General features: G+C 41.3%; 1 protein-coding gene and 1 long non-coding RNA gene across 2 annotated transcripts in view; one reads left to right on the forward strand and one right to left on the reverse strand.

Annotated features, from left to right (window-relative positions):
• LOC117501287 overlaps positions 1 to 15,326 on the reverse strand; it is a 19,975-nt gene continuing 4,649 nt past the window's right edge. Inside the window, exons 2-3 of the long non-coding RNA XR_004557996.1 lie at positions 10,302 to 10,307; positions 1 to 11 (exon numbers count right to left, since the gene is read on the reverse strand). This is a non-coding gene — a long non-coding RNA (uncharacterized LOC117501287). The remainder of the gene's footprint in view (positions 12 to 10,301; positions 10,308 to 15,326) is intronic.
• spaca4l (sperm acrosome associated 4 like) overlaps positions 12,032 to 15,326 on the forward strand; it is a 21,829-nt gene continuing 18,534 nt past the window's right edge. Inside the window, exon 1 of the mRNA XM_034160136.1 lies at positions 12,032 to 12,136. Within this exon, the coding sequence (XP_034016027.1) occupies positions 12,085 to 12,136 (52 nt within the window). The 5' untranslated portion in view covers positions 12,032 to 12,084. The remainder of the gene's footprint in view (positions 12,137 to 15,326) is intronic.

Below are 15,326 nucleotides of genomic sequence, written 5' to 3' on the forward strand. Positions count from 1 at the left end.
GGAAAAGATGACTGCCGCAGTGGCCATACATAAAAACATCCTGAAAATGATTGTTTATGTGAAATATGGTTTTATTTTCAGACAAACTTTCCTCGTGATGCCGCACTCGACAAAAATGTCACAGTTCTGATAGAACTATCCAATGTGACAAAACTTTATTTTATGGTTAACATATGAAGTCCTTGGTCCGTCTGAAACCAGTATAACCTCTAAGTTGGAAAAATTGATTACAGTCAATATTTTCACAAGTTTGTTTTGTAAGATTCAATAAGGGCCCCAACTCTTATTTTTTTAGTGTAGTAAGTCCAAGTTCTGTAAACCTGTTTTCATAAGTGTTCTAAACCAGGTACAATTTTTGTTACCCCAAAATGATTTGCCTTACATTTTTCATGATTATTCCTGAGTAGCCATTCATTTGACCAGTCTGATAGCTTATCTAAGTCACTGTAAATACAATCGTAATCAACTGACAATATAGAGTGAAACAATTTTGTATCATTTGCAAAAGTTTTACTCTGCTGAAAAAACATCTGACAAATCATTAACAAAGACTAGGAACAAAACAGGCCCTTGGACCGACCCCTGAGGGACCCACGTGTTACCCTCAGTGATGATACTTGTTCCCATTTATGCTAACAGTTTCCTTCCTCTAAGGAAGTCCTCAATCCACGTTATGTTTTCCAGCAAAACCATACTTATTTAACTTAACCTGGCAGGTGGAACAGAGTCAAACGCTTTGTGAAAATCTAAATACAAAGTATCAAAGGGTAATTCCTCCTCATGTAACCTAGTCCATTCCTCTAACGAAGTTAATAGACGAGACCTACCTTTCCTAAAACCATGTTGTTCCTCACAAAAGATATTATACTCGAGAAAACTTTAACTATTTTCTACCTGATAATCTCTCACCGTTTGTACACTTGCAGTGTAAGGCTTACAGGGCTATAATTTTCAGTGAATGATTTATCTCCTTTTTTAAATATATGTGTCACATTCGCAACTTTCCAAATATCAGGTAAAGATGCATGATCCAATGATTGTCTAAATATATAATACAAGGGTTAGTACACATAGTCCGCTAGTTCTTTCAAGACCATAGGATGAATATCATCAGGGTCCATGACCTTATTAGGATTAACATTTCTTAACAATTTTTTTAACATCTGAGATAAAAAAAAAAAAAAAATCACAACTGTAATACAGCACTAGGTGCTGCACTCTTTTGCACATAACTAGAAACATAGGAGACACTAAATACAACCCCAATTCCTGGTAACAATCTGGATGGTCGTTTTCCGCTTTTGTCCAGAGGACATGATGTCCATGATTTCCAAAAACAATTTGAAATGTGGACTCATCAGACCACAGTACACTTTTCCACTTTGTGTCGGTCCATGTCAAATGAGCTTAGGCCCAGAGAAGGCGGCGGTGTTTCTGGATGATATTGATGTTTGGCTTCCACTTTGCATGGTAGAGTTTTAACTTGCACTTGTACAACCCCTGGCAAAAATTATGGAATCACCGGCCTCGGAGGCTGTTCATTCAGTTGTTTAATTTTGTAGAAAAAAAGCAGATCACAAACATGACACAAAACTAAAGTCATTTCAAATGGCAACTTTCTGGCTTTAAGAAACACTATAAGAAATCAGCAAAAAAAATTGTGGCAGTCAGTAATGGTTACTTTTTTAGACCAAGCAGAGGGGAAAAAAAATATGGAATCACTCAATTTTGAGGAAAAAATTATGGAATCATGAAAAACAAAAGAATGCTCCAACACATCACTAGTATTTTGTTGCACCACCTCTGGCTTTTATAACAGCTTGCAGTCTCTGAGGCATGGACTTAATGAGTGACAAACAGTACTCTTCATCAATCTGGCTCCAACTTTCTCTGATTGCTGTTGCCAGATCAGCTTTGCAGGTTGGAGCCTTGTCATGGACCTTTTTTTTTCAACTTCCACCAAAGATTTTCAATTGGATTAAGATCTGGACTATTTGCAGGCCATGACATTGACCCTATGTGTCTTTTTGCAAGGAATGTTTTCACAGTTTTTGCTCTATGGCAAGATGCATTATCATCTTGAAAAATTATTTCATCATCCCCAAACATCCTTTCAATTGATGGGATAAGAAAAGTGTCCAAAATATCAACATAAACTTGTGCATTTATTGATGATGTAATGACAGCCATCTCCCCAGTGCCTTTACCTGACATGCAGCCATATCATCAGTGACTGTGGAAATTTACATGTTCTCTTCAGGCCACCAAACAAAAGTTCCAGCATCATCACCTTGCCCAGTGCAGATTCGAGATTCATCACTGAATATGACTTTCATCCAGTCATCCACAGTCCACGATTGCTTTTCCTTAGCCCATTGTAACCTTGTTGTTTTTTTTCTGTTTAGGTGTTATTGATGGCTTTCGTTTAGCTTTTCTGTATGTAAATCCCATTTACTTTAGGCGGTTTCTTACAGTTTGGTCACAGACGTCCAGTTTCCTCCAGTTTCCTCCCATTCGTTCCTCATTTGTTTGTTGTGCATTTTCGATTTTTGAGACATACTGCTTTAAGTTTTCTGTCTTGACGCTTTGATGTCTTCCTTGGTCTACCAGTATGTTTGCCTTTAACAACCTTCCCATGTTGTTTGTATTTGGTCCAGAGTTTAGACACAGCTGACTGTGAACAACCAACATCTTTTGCAACATTGCATGATGATTTACCCTCTTTTTTAGAGTTTGATAATCCTCTCCTTTGTTTCAATTGACATCCCTCGTGTTGGAGCCATGATTCATGTCAGTCTACTTGGTGCAACAGCTGTCCAAGGTGTGATCACTCCTTTTTAGATGCAGACTAACAAGTAGATCTGATTTGATGCAGGTGTTAGTTTTGGGGATGAAAATTTACAGGGTGATTCCATAATTTATTCCTCAGAATTGAGTGAGTCCATATTTTTTTCCCTCAGCTTGGTCTAAAAAAATAACCGTTACTGACTGCCGCAATTTTTTTACTTGATTTCTTATAGTGTTTCTTAAAGCCAGAAAGTTGCCATTTGAAATGACTTTAGTTTTGTGTCATGTCTGTGATCTGCTTTTTTTCTACAAATTTAAACAACTGAATGAACATTCTCCGAGGCCGGTGATTCCATAATTTTTGCCAGGGGTTGTATTATGGACTGTAGGTGACGGAATCCCTAAATTCCTTGCAATTGAATGTTGAGAAACATTGTTCTTAAACTATTGGAATATTTTTTCACACAGTTGTTCACAAAGTGGTGATCCTCACCCCATCTTCCCTTACCAAAAAATAGTACTGATAAGTATATAAAAAGTAAACTGTATAAGTATACTTGAACCATACTTGCATTTACTACTTTTTGATAAGGGTTTGCTTGTGAACGGCTGAGCCTTTTGGGGATGCTCCTTTTATACCCAATCATGGCACTCACAATTAGTGTCCTCAGTTCCCAAATGCTTATTGAGTGTTGTTAGAAGGGAAGGTGATTTGAAATGTGTTGCAGGCATCCATTCCAACATGAGCAAATATTTTCACAAAAACAAAGTTTATCAGTTTGAACATAGATACCTTGTCTTTGTGGTGTATTCAACTGAATATAGGTTGAAGAGGATTTGCAAATCATTGTGTTCTGTTTTTATTTACATTTTACTGTTTTTATTTATATTTTAGTCAACGTCCGAACTTCATTGGAGTTGGGGCTGTACTTACACCAAATGTACCCCTAGGCAATCTGGATACAGGTTATATTTTATGGTTAATTGGTGTATATAGATGCATATTATTTCAGATGAAGGGATTTTTTATTTTTTATTTTTTTGTGAACACAAGTTATTAACCATACACCTAGACCTTTGATACTCACTTAGTAGGTGCCCTCTATACAGTACATATGCTGGTTAGACTGTAAGGTTGTTATATCAAGTGTCTGCAATTCATGTTTACTGTGTACACACGATACTTCGACCACAGCGCCTCCTTATTTCTACTCCAGCATTGTTTCAGTAATGTGTTTCCACCTTATTGACGATGAGTGTTTTTCTTGTGAACACAATAGCCTGAATACATTACGTGGGGAAACGACAAACGTATGGCAATTTCATATGTCTGCATGCTACTGAGGATGAATGACTTTTTTTGTGAACACAAAAGCTTAATAACAATACATGTGTGATACTTGATACTTATGTCATAGGTATACCTTGAGAAGTAGATAAGCTTATTACACTTCTTACAGTTCTTCATGATAGAGTTTCTGGGTCACAATGTTAACAAGTGAATTTCTCTTTATTGTGTTACCCTGTATTTACGTGTATATGTTTATACAGATAAATTCAATCAATCAAGGAATTCTACTCATAATGTGTAATAGTAACATAAATAATTTCGCTATCTTGGAAACTAAATTCACAGTTGCCAGTAATTTGGTATTTCTTTACAACATATTTAGAAGATTCATTTCTTTCCCACACACCCACCTTCCCAGCAGTAGGAGTTGAGAATTGTGTTGAAGATCCAAGGATCTGTAGGCATCAACAGTAGAGTAATTTCAGCAGACCCAAAGCACTTCACTCACCCAGCAGTGATTCAAAAGATACGGCACGCTGACACTGATGGAAACCGGAGTCCAGCCTTTCACAGCACATGCAAAGAAAACTGCTGTTGACTACACAAACCTGTGACTGATGAGGGGCAACAAACTGAAAATATTTGACTTCAGAGTCACTCATTTACTAAAACATTTTTTCTTTTTGTCCAGTGATATTTGCACACACTCAAAGGCAAACAGGCATTTAGAAAAATGCCTGGGAATGAACTCTGGGCATGATGGAACTTGCTTACGGACTCGTAGCATTCTTCAAATTAAGAGAACAAAGAACCCAAAGTTAAAAATAGTGCATGGATTATTTTGTTTATGGACAGTTAACATGTTTTGTTCCACTTTGATTTGCTCTCTAAAGGCTTTTCTAGGACAGGCTTCTCTGCATCTCACTCAGTCATCACTCATCTTCAACCGGTTATCTGAGATCAGGTCGTGGGGACAACAGCTCCAGCAGGGGATCCCACACTTCCCTTTCCTGTGCCACATTGACCACCTCTGACTGGGGGATCCCGAGGTGTTCCCAGGCCAATGTGGAGATATAATCTCTCCACCTAGTCCTGGATCTTCCCCGGGGTCTCCTCCCAGATGGACGTGCCTGGAAGACCTCCCTAGGGAGTCGCCCAGGGGGCATTCTTACCACATGCCCGAACCACCTCAACTGGCTCCTTTCCACGTGAAGGAGCAGCGACTCTCCTCCGAGCTCCACCCGGATGACCGAACTTCTCACACTATCTCTGAAGGAGACACCAGCCACCCTCCTAAGGAAGCCCATTTCGGCCACTTGTACCCACAATTTAATTCTTTCGGTCATGACCCAACCCTCATGACCATCCAGAGTAGGAACGAAAATTGACGAGTAGATTGAGAGCTTCACCTTTTGGCTCAGCTCCCTTTTCGCTACAACAGTGCGGTAGAGCGAATACAGCACCGCCCCTGCTGCATCGATTCTCTGGCCAATCTCATGCTTCATCGTCCCATCACTAGTGAACAAGACCCCGAGGTACTTGAACTCCTTCACTTGGGGCAAGACCGTATTCTCTACCCAGAGTAGGCAATCCATTGGTTTCCTACTGAGCACCATGGCCTCAGATTTAGAGGTGCTCATCCTCATCCCAGCCGCTTCACACTCGGCTGCGAACCGATCCAGTGACTGTTGGAGGTCACCGGCCGATGAAGCCAACAGGACCACATCATCTGCCAAAAGCAGTGATGAGACCCTGAGTCCTCCAAACTGGAAACCCTCCTCCCCGGACTATGCCTCAATATCCTGTCCATGAATATCACAAACAGGATTGGTGACAAGGTACAGCCCTGGCGGAGGCCAACCTCCACTGGAAACGGGTCCGACTTACTGCTGAGCACCTGAACACAGCTCTTGCTTTGTGAGTACAGAAATTGGATGGACCTGAGAAGGGAGCCCCTCACTCCGTACTCCTGCAGCACCTCCCACAGTATCTCCCGTGGTACCCGATCATACACCTTCTCCAAGTCCACAAAACGCATGCAGATTAGATAGACATACTCCCAGGCACCCTCCAGGATCTTTGTGATAGTGAAGAGCTGGTCGGTTGTTCCACCACCAGGACAGAACCCACATTGTTCCTCTTCAATCTGAGGTTCGACTGTCAGCTGAACCCTGCTTTCCAGCACCCTGGAGTAGACTTTACCTGGGAGACTGAGTAGTGTGATGCCCCTGTAGTTGGCACACACTCTCTGGTCCACCTTTTTAAATATGGGGAACAGCACCCCAGTTTGCCACTCCTTAGGCACTGTCCCAGACCTCAATGGAATGTTGAAGAGACATCTCATCCAAGACAATCCCTCCACACCCAGAGCTCTCAGCATTTCTGGATGGATCACATCAGGGCCTTGCCACTACGGAGTTGTTTGTGTAGCGGGATGAATGTCCCGGGTCCTGATTGAAAAGATGTTCCCGCTAGCTTGGCTAACAGGGAATTCCCCTTTGGCTGACCTGGTAGAGGAATGGTCTTTAGTGCGAGCCGTCCGGGTTTGATCCCACCGCCTTCCCAGCCACAAAGGTCCCGCAGTCACAATCTGGCATCACGAACAGGATGTGGGTAGTCACAGAACATGCTTAAATGCACCTGTGACTTCGGGACGAAGTCAGAAATGGTGGGGAGATATGTAGCGGGATGAAGGTCCCGGGTCCTGATTGAAAAGACATTCCCGCTAGCTTGGCTAACGGGGAATTCCCCTTTGGCTGACCTGGTAGAGGAATGGTCTTTAGTGCGAGCTGTCCGGGTTCGATCCCACCGCCGTCCCGGCCACAAAGGTCCTGCGATCACATTTGACTACCTCAGTGATTTCCACCAGGGAAATTGATGAAAATCCTCCATCAGCTTCTGGCTCTGCCCCTCAGGGCTGTGAAAACTCCGCGGATCCAAGGAATTCCGTGGCTATCATCATGGGGAGGAGGGGGGGAGTTAGTGTTGTACTCTGTATCTGTGATCGTCACTGAGTTTTTAAAATGCTTATCGCAAAGTGATTACTTTTTTTACGACATCGTGCAAGTTTTATAAGTCCGCAGACACTGATCTGTGTGTTACAGATACAATTCTGTGTCCTCGGATCCGCGGAACTTCGCGCAGGAAAAATGACCCTCAAAGTGTAGCTGTTGCGACAGCTGTTGTAAAGTGGGACTGGTTGGTTGCTGCGGTGATGATTGTGGCTCCTCTAAGATGCTGAAGCTAAATGTAGCATGTGGACATCGCAAACTTTTAGAGCTCTCAAGTTTTTAAAAGAAGAATTTTGCAGCATGTCTGTGCCACGGAGCGATGTCAGACAGAGCGAAGATGGCGTGAAAGACGGTTTGAAAAAATCTGAAAAGGACAACACTCTGTGGAATTGTCACTGGCTTCATGAACACACCTGAAAGATAAATGGGAAAAGCAAACTGTGCCCTCAGGAAACATGGTAAGAATATTTCTCTACAAGAAAGCACAACCACATTACACCTATTTTGCCATCCCTTCACTGGCTTCCTGTCCCAGTGAGATCAGATTTTAAGGTTCTGCTACTAACCTATGAAATTATTCATGGACTGGCACCTCCCTACCTAGCTGACCTAATTAAACCTTACGTACCGGCCCGGGCTTTACGTTCTCAGGGTGCAGGACTACTTTGTGTCCCTAAGGTGAATAAGAAGTCTGCGGGTCACAGAGCTTTCTCTTATTGTGCCCCTGTTCTGTGGAATGATCTCCCTGCATCAATAAAACAGTCAGATTCTGTGAAGATTTTCAAGTCCAGACTTAAGACGCACTTATTTTCCCTTCCATATGGCTAGCATACTGGTACAGTTTTGTTTTACGCTTTTTTACTCTTTTAATTCATTTATTAGTAATTGGAGCAGGCTGCAGCCTCAGCTTTACCTAAATTCTGAGTCTTTTAGTGAAGTTTAGGGCTAGTGGCCGCAATCACCTTAGTATTTCTTCTGTTTTTCTTGTTGTTTAATGCTGGCAAATTATACAGTATTTTTTGTCTTTCTGATGCCTGATTCTGTTTTTTCTCTCTGTTTAAGGTGCAGCTCCATCCAGAGATGGGAGTTGTATTTGTGTTGGTGATCCTCCTGTTCGCCAATAGCATTTCTTGTATATCCGTCCGTGAATTGTTCTGTGAATTGTTCTGTAATTTATGTCTGTAGCATGGCCCAAGCAGAGGGTCACCCCTTTGAGTCTGGTCTGCTTGAGGTTTCTTCCTCAGAGGGAGTTTTTCCTTACCATTGTTGCTCTGGGGGTTGGTAAGGTCAGACCTTACCTGTGTGAAGCGCTTTGAGGCAACTCTGTTGTGATTTGGCGCTATATAAATGAAAATAAATTGAAATTGAATCGAAATTCTCTCCCTAGAAAATAAACATTGTGCTGTTCAAACAGGATTTTAGACAAGATTATGTGACTTGTTTATTATTAATCTAGACTTTCCTTCATTGGAAAAAATGACATTGTGGCTTTGAATGGATTTACATGAATTTACACAAGAAAGTAAATGCGTTTTTATTAATGTAGACTTTTTTCATGGGAAAAAAGACACTGTGGATTTACAGGAATTTACACAACAGTATGTGACTTTTTTACTATAGGGTATGTTATTGATATTTTACCTGGATTTTCTAAATATTCTACAAGCTTTAGCTGTGGTTTTTGAAATATTTTAACAGTACTTTTAACAGTCTTCAGTGTTCAGGAATTTCATGTAGTTTAATTGTTCTGAGTTGATGCATAATTTGGTTTACAATTAAAAGGAAAATCATTCCAGGTCCTACTTCCATGTCATATTCTGTTATTTCAACATTATCATTGACAAGTCAAATGAAAGGTTGAGTCTGGAATCATTTAAATATGCACTTCTTTTGAGATTTTGTTCTTCCAGGAATGCTGAAAATGTATCAAGACATACAAAATTAATTTGGTTTCTGGGGCCCCATGTGCCCTAAACCTCAGCTCAACCCCCTGCAAATTTTCCTCGGATTTCACGATTTTCATTTCACAGCCCTGTACTATAGAGGGTGCTCTGGTCTGATGCAGGAGTTCCTCAAAATGTTCCTTCCAGCGCCGGATTACATCCTCAGTTGAGGTACTGTGTTTCCATTTCTGGATCTGCCTGCTTTAGAGGAGAACTGAGCCACGGTGACCCTGTAAAGTTTTAAAGTTAATTGAATGTGTATCATACCTCATTGGTGAAGACTGCACTTATCCATTTCATTCAGAACCTCAATGTGCTTTACAATGATGCCTCATATACATAAACGTGCTGATGTGAGCATGCTGCCATTCAAGGTGTGCAGCTAAGCACCTTGCCCAAGGTCCCCGAGTGATTTTTCAGTTTGATGTGGAGCCAACCGCTTGGAATATCATAGAATATTATGACAGTAAGCAAGTTGTCTGAGACCCTGACTCCAGTTCGATCCTCTGCTCATCTCTGGATTCTGCAGCATGAAGTGGATGAGAGTCTATAACTTCCCCCTGGACATGACGCTTGCCAAGGCCAGTACCCATTTACAACTGGGTAGACTGAGACGATACCAATTAAGTGTCTTGTCCAAGGACATTGGTAGCAATGAGGGGGAATCAAACCCATGTGTACATACTGGCACACCAGCTTTATATCCACTAAGCTATCTGTTCCACAATGCAAATAATGCATTCAGATCATCCCCAAAATGTAATCATGTGTTAGGATTCAAAAAGGATTCAAAAGGAGTTTATTGTCATATGCACATAGGAACATGTTCCCTGCACAATGAAATGTGTTTACTGCATTTTACCCATCCTAATTGCCAGTTAGGAGCAGAGGTCGCCTTTTTGGCGCCCGGGGACCAGCTCCAGATGTACATCCCTGCCCTAGGTCACGAGCAGGGCTGAGCAAACCTTGACCGGCCTCATGACAAACAAACAACAACACACACATAACACACACAACACACATAAGCCGGCCCGGTACATGAACACATATAAAAGCACACACAAGGGAAGAATTTGGAAAAGAAAAACCTCCATTGCTGCTGTGTTGAACTCACGAAAAAAAGAGAAAAAAACCCATAGCACAGAAAAACAGTAAACAAATCACAGCAGACAACAGACGACAGCCGAGACTTGAATGTGTCCAGTGTTCAGACAGACAGCCCGGAAGGCCGCCCTTGGCACCATCGACAGGCGTTATCTGTCAGTCCACCAGAGTCTCAAGGTCCCACAGTCAACATCTCAGGACTGGGAGGAGGGAGAAGACAAAGAGGCGGGGGAGACGAGGAGCGAGGCATCAGGAGTGTTCCTTGGGGGGAGGATTTTATCCCAGTGGCCTTGAAGGGCAGCTGGTGTTTGGAAACCAAATAGATATCCAGATTAACAGACGCCTGAAATATTCCACCGTCTGAAACTTCAGAGTGGCTCCCAAATACATCTGAATAGAGGAGAGGAGATGTGGTCATTACTGACGATCAAAGCGGTTTTCCAGTGCACCCATTCTCCCCGAGATGGATTCCAACGTGCGGTTAACACCCGCTGACTGAGCTGACACTGCCCTTCCAATCGAATCAATCATGTGGGGCAGCCTGGACAGGCCAATTAATGCCGCCTCCACCTTCTTAATTTTCTGGTAAACCAGTGCTATGGCCGCTCCACACAGCAGAAACCCGGTCACCACAGCTCCAAATAAGTAAACATCTTCAACGTCCTCCACAGACAATGTGTACAGGCACATGACTTGCCACCTCCGCCAGCTGTCCATCACATAACCCGCCACATGTGTCCTGGCAGGACAGGTCGGGTCCTCCGCTCCCGAGTGTCTTGTAGAAAAAATAGTGTCAACTGCGTTCAGAGACCACTTGATCAGATCCATTTTGCCATTTTCCAGAGGAGCAGGGCTGGCAGCCTCACAGACAAACACGCTACAGTAGCAGGAAATTTGGGGAGGGAGGAGGAAAGAAAAATGCGACCGTCCCGACCTAGAGCAAGAAGGAAAAAAGCATTGCTAGTTAGCTGAGCTGTTTGCAGATAGCAGTGGTGCTTCCACAAATTTTGGGCCCTACGACAGAATATAATCTTGGCCCCCCCAAAGCTAGACTTCACTGTTCTGTAAGTGTGAAACTACAAAATCAAAGTTTTTTTAAAGGCCCTCCCTTTTAGTAGATATTAAGAGGAAAAAATAAGTAACTTTTTTTTAACAAAAAAAAAGAAAAAAAAAGAAAAAGAAAAAATTGCTAGGAAGAAAGCCATATTTCTCGTACTTTTCCCCATTACTTTCTTTCATACAATCTATGTGTATCTGTGTCTTTTGTGTGTATGCCTAAAACCTTTTATAGTTTGAAAGATAATGAAATAGTGTGAAATATATTGTGTTTGTAAATCAATGACCACTTTTTTTACTCCTACACTTTCTTGTTTTTAAATCATGTTTCTGCAATAACTTTAGAATTGGATGCAGGGGTGCCAAAAAGGGGAGAATAAGGATGGACAGGGCCCCAGAGAGGTCTCTAATACAATTACAATACTACCAAAATAATAAGTAAGATTTCTTTTCATGGGGCCCAAAATCCCTGGTGGCGCCCCTGATTGGATGAAGCAGCAGCACGAATATCAGGATCTTGATTTATTTATTTAATTTTATTTATGCATTTATGGGAAATTAATTTAGGGATTTTATCATTGATTTATTATTATTTTTTAACAACATTGTAATGAAAGCAATCTCAGCTCAGATTTTTGTTGGAATTTTCAGACATTCGGATTATTTATTTACTGGTGTGTTCATTTGTTGTAGTGGTTTGTAAAGTTTCATGTCTGGTTGTGGCTTTTTTGACGGGTGGGGGCGCTGGAAGGTGTGTTGTGATTGGACAGCGGTGATGTAGTGGGCGGGAAGTGTAAGTTTATAAATAGGGGCTGTGAGTCTATTGATTCTTATTGTAGCGGTCTGATACTGCACACGGTTTTTCTGCTCGAGTCAACTTTGGGTGTCGAACATGAACAGAATCATTTTGCATCTGATTGTTGCCGGTTTCTGCCTCACATTCGGTAAGAAAAAACATCCTCAAACACTCAGCAGTGATTGTTTCTTGACTTAAAAACGCTGTGTTTGCAGAAAGGCCATATATAAAAATAAGCAGAATTCAAGAAAAACGAGAATCAATTCTGTTATATCAGAATTTAGAGGATCCTTTCATTAGGATGCAGTTAGTTTCACTCTGTCTCCTATCAGGTTTTCGTCTTGTAATTTTTTGGACGTTTTTTTTTTTTTTTTTTTTGGTGGGGGGGACTTTTTTTATATCATGTTGTATTGGAATGAAAAGACCAGCAAACGTCATATTTGCCTTTCAGAAGGGTTTTTATATGTTTTGTTTTGTCTTTTTAATGATAGCGAGACTGTGATTGGGTGTGTTACAGATCAGTGGTGTGTTCAGAGATTTGAGGGGCCGAACAAAACATGAAGTGGGCACCTCTCTGTTCGTCATTCTCTCTCTCTGTGTGTGTCATCTGAGACATGAAGGTTTGCTGATTTTCTGTTTTGTAGAATTAAATAATTATTACTTTCTGTGTGTGTGTGTGTGTGTGTGTGTGTGTGTGTGTGTGTGTGTGTGTGTGTGTGTGTGTGTGTAATATAGAGAGAGGGAGGGAGAGAGAGCAGTGTCAAAATAGGATTTCACAAAATATTTAAGCACTTTTTGGAAAAATCTGATTTCTATTTCTCCTGTTTTCTGAAGTTCTACAGACTTGATATAATTATAAACTGAAGAAGTAGCTGGATTGACACTGAAGTGCTGCTATTTTACCAAAGTACAGAAGGGGGTGCTGTTTTGTCAAGGTGAAAATAAAATGAAAATCTGTTATGAAGTTAAATAAACACTCTGGGAGTTTCATCCAGGTCTACATACCTCTCCACCACACTTCAGAGTATTTCTTTGGGTCTTTTCTGAGATGTCCTCCCGAGAATCAATCGAATAATACTGTGGCTTTCTTGAGGACGCCGTAATTTTTCATTAACTTTCTGTTCTTATGGCTTCCGGGTTGCACATGCGTCCTGACCCCTAATCCTAAAGTTGTGTTTTCCCATTGTGCCAGATCTGCAGAAAACACTTCAAAATCGGGAAATGTAGTGAGCCATTTTGGTCTGTTCTGGCACCATGACAGTGTCTACACTGCGTGCACAACTGGAAGAGAGTCCGCGAGCGATTACAGTAGCCGTAAGAATAGCCAGCTGAGGGTGTAACCTTCTAAAGGTGACAGTCGAGGTCACTGGTAAAATATGTGTTTTATCCACTACAGATCCAAACCATCATGTGCTTCTCCTTCCAAATTAACACCCGTGGATAACTGTTGTGGTTAATAAACAGGCCACACCTCCGGTGTAGTCACAAAAAAAAAAAGGTTTGAAGGCTCTTGCTCTTCTAAAATCCACAACAAAACAAGATACCAATAAAATGGTAACATTGGTAGAAACTACTTGCATCAATAATATTTGAAAATTCCTACAAAAACACACATTTAATTCGCGATAATGACTATTTATTTCAAGAAAAGCATGCAAATTGAGTTCAGATCAAGCTGTTATTTATTTATTCATGTATATATTTGTAAACAAAGGATTATAAAGAATCTATCCTCATAACCAGCGTGATTTTCACAGTACAGTGTGACCTGTTTGCCTGATGGATAATCAGAGGTTTGTTGTTTACTGCCTGTTATTTCAGGCTTTGCTGTAATTCTTTATGATAGGTTGGGGTGAGGCAACCTGTTTGTGTTCGACTTGTCATATTTTTTCCCCAGATCTTATGACGGCTTGAATCATGTCCTGACCTGCCAACCACTGGATGAGAAATTCCTCACCTGCTAACAGTTGAGGCATTGCCTGCTTTTCAAATTCCTCTCAGAAGGTCCACAGACAGGACACACTATGAAGAAGTTTTTTCCTTTTTGCTATGATATGCGGTCTGTTGTCATTTATTTGTCATTGGCATGGTTCCTACAGGCACTGGTTTCAAACCGCACCCTTGAACAGATTCCCATCTTATCGTCTTCATTGTATTAAAAATCTAAACCCAAAACAGTCAATGGGTGTGTAGAATCTGTAAAAACAAAACAAAACAAAAAAAACTTTAAGTTGAGAGGATTTTAAATAAGTTCATACAGCCAGGTTCATAATTATTTGGATGGTGACACACTTTTGCAATTTTGCCTCTGCACACCAAAACTACAATGAATTTTATACAGTCACTGTATTTTAGAGGCTGTAAGTAACTAGACAGCCGTCAAACTGTTTTGTGGACAGATGTGACCTGTTCCATGGAAAAATAAAGATGTAAAGGGTGTGGCATTTATTCCAGTGTTGAATTTTAATTTTCATTGAAACCCTCAATATGAGGTCCAAAGAGGTGTTGATCCAAGAGAAGGATTATTCATAAATAAACTTATCACAGATGTCAGAAACTTTAGGAGGGGCCAAATCAACAATTTGGTTCATTCTTAAAGCGAAGGAAGGCATTGGCTAGCTACACAACACTAAAAGACAGCAATGGGATGACAGAATTCATTCCTTGAATAAAAACACTTTTACCACATTTAGGCAAGTCTAGAACAGTCAACCTTGTCCTCTGGGTAATAACCGAAAGAACATGGTTGTAGATACAAGTGGCAGAAATGAGATTCCTCCATCTGGTATCTGGGCTTATAGGCAGGGTGAGAAGCATGAATACCCAGGAGGGACTCTAGCTGCTGCTTCTTCACATCGAAAGAAGCCATGTGAGGTGGGTTCAGACATCTGGTGAGTATGACCCCTTGGTCCTCTCCCTATGGAGGTCTTCCAGCCATGTCCAACTGGGAGGAAACTCTAGGGAAGACCCAGGACATGCTGATGGGATTGCAAGTAACTTGCCTGACATGGAGAGCCAGTGGACGACTCCTGTAGTTGTTGCAGTCCAGGCCACCGCCCTTTCCTTACTAATGAAGGACAGCAATCTTTTCCTCTGATCTACTGGGATTATACCAGTCTCCCAAATGGATCCAAAGATTGCTTGCAAAACAAGAATGGTACTTCTGCCTGCTTTAAGAAGTTAATTCCACAAATACCAGCAGCTTTATCTGCGTGTTGTTGATCCTGCATGGATAAAGTATTGTTCAATCACAGTGAGCTCTTTTAACTCAAAACCATTTTAAGACCTTTTGAGACAAATGACACCATTGCGTCAGAAAACGGGGATACGGCTCCTAC

The sequence above is a fragment of the Thalassophryne amazonica genome, chromosome 20, assembly GCF_902500255.1.
Source record: "Thalassophryne amazonica chromosome 20, fThaAma1.1, whole genome shotgun sequence".
In the NCBI taxonomy this organism is placed as follows: domain Eukaryota; kingdom Metazoa; phylum Chordata; class Actinopteri; order Batrachoidiformes; family Batrachoididae; genus Thalassophryne; species Thalassophryne amazonica.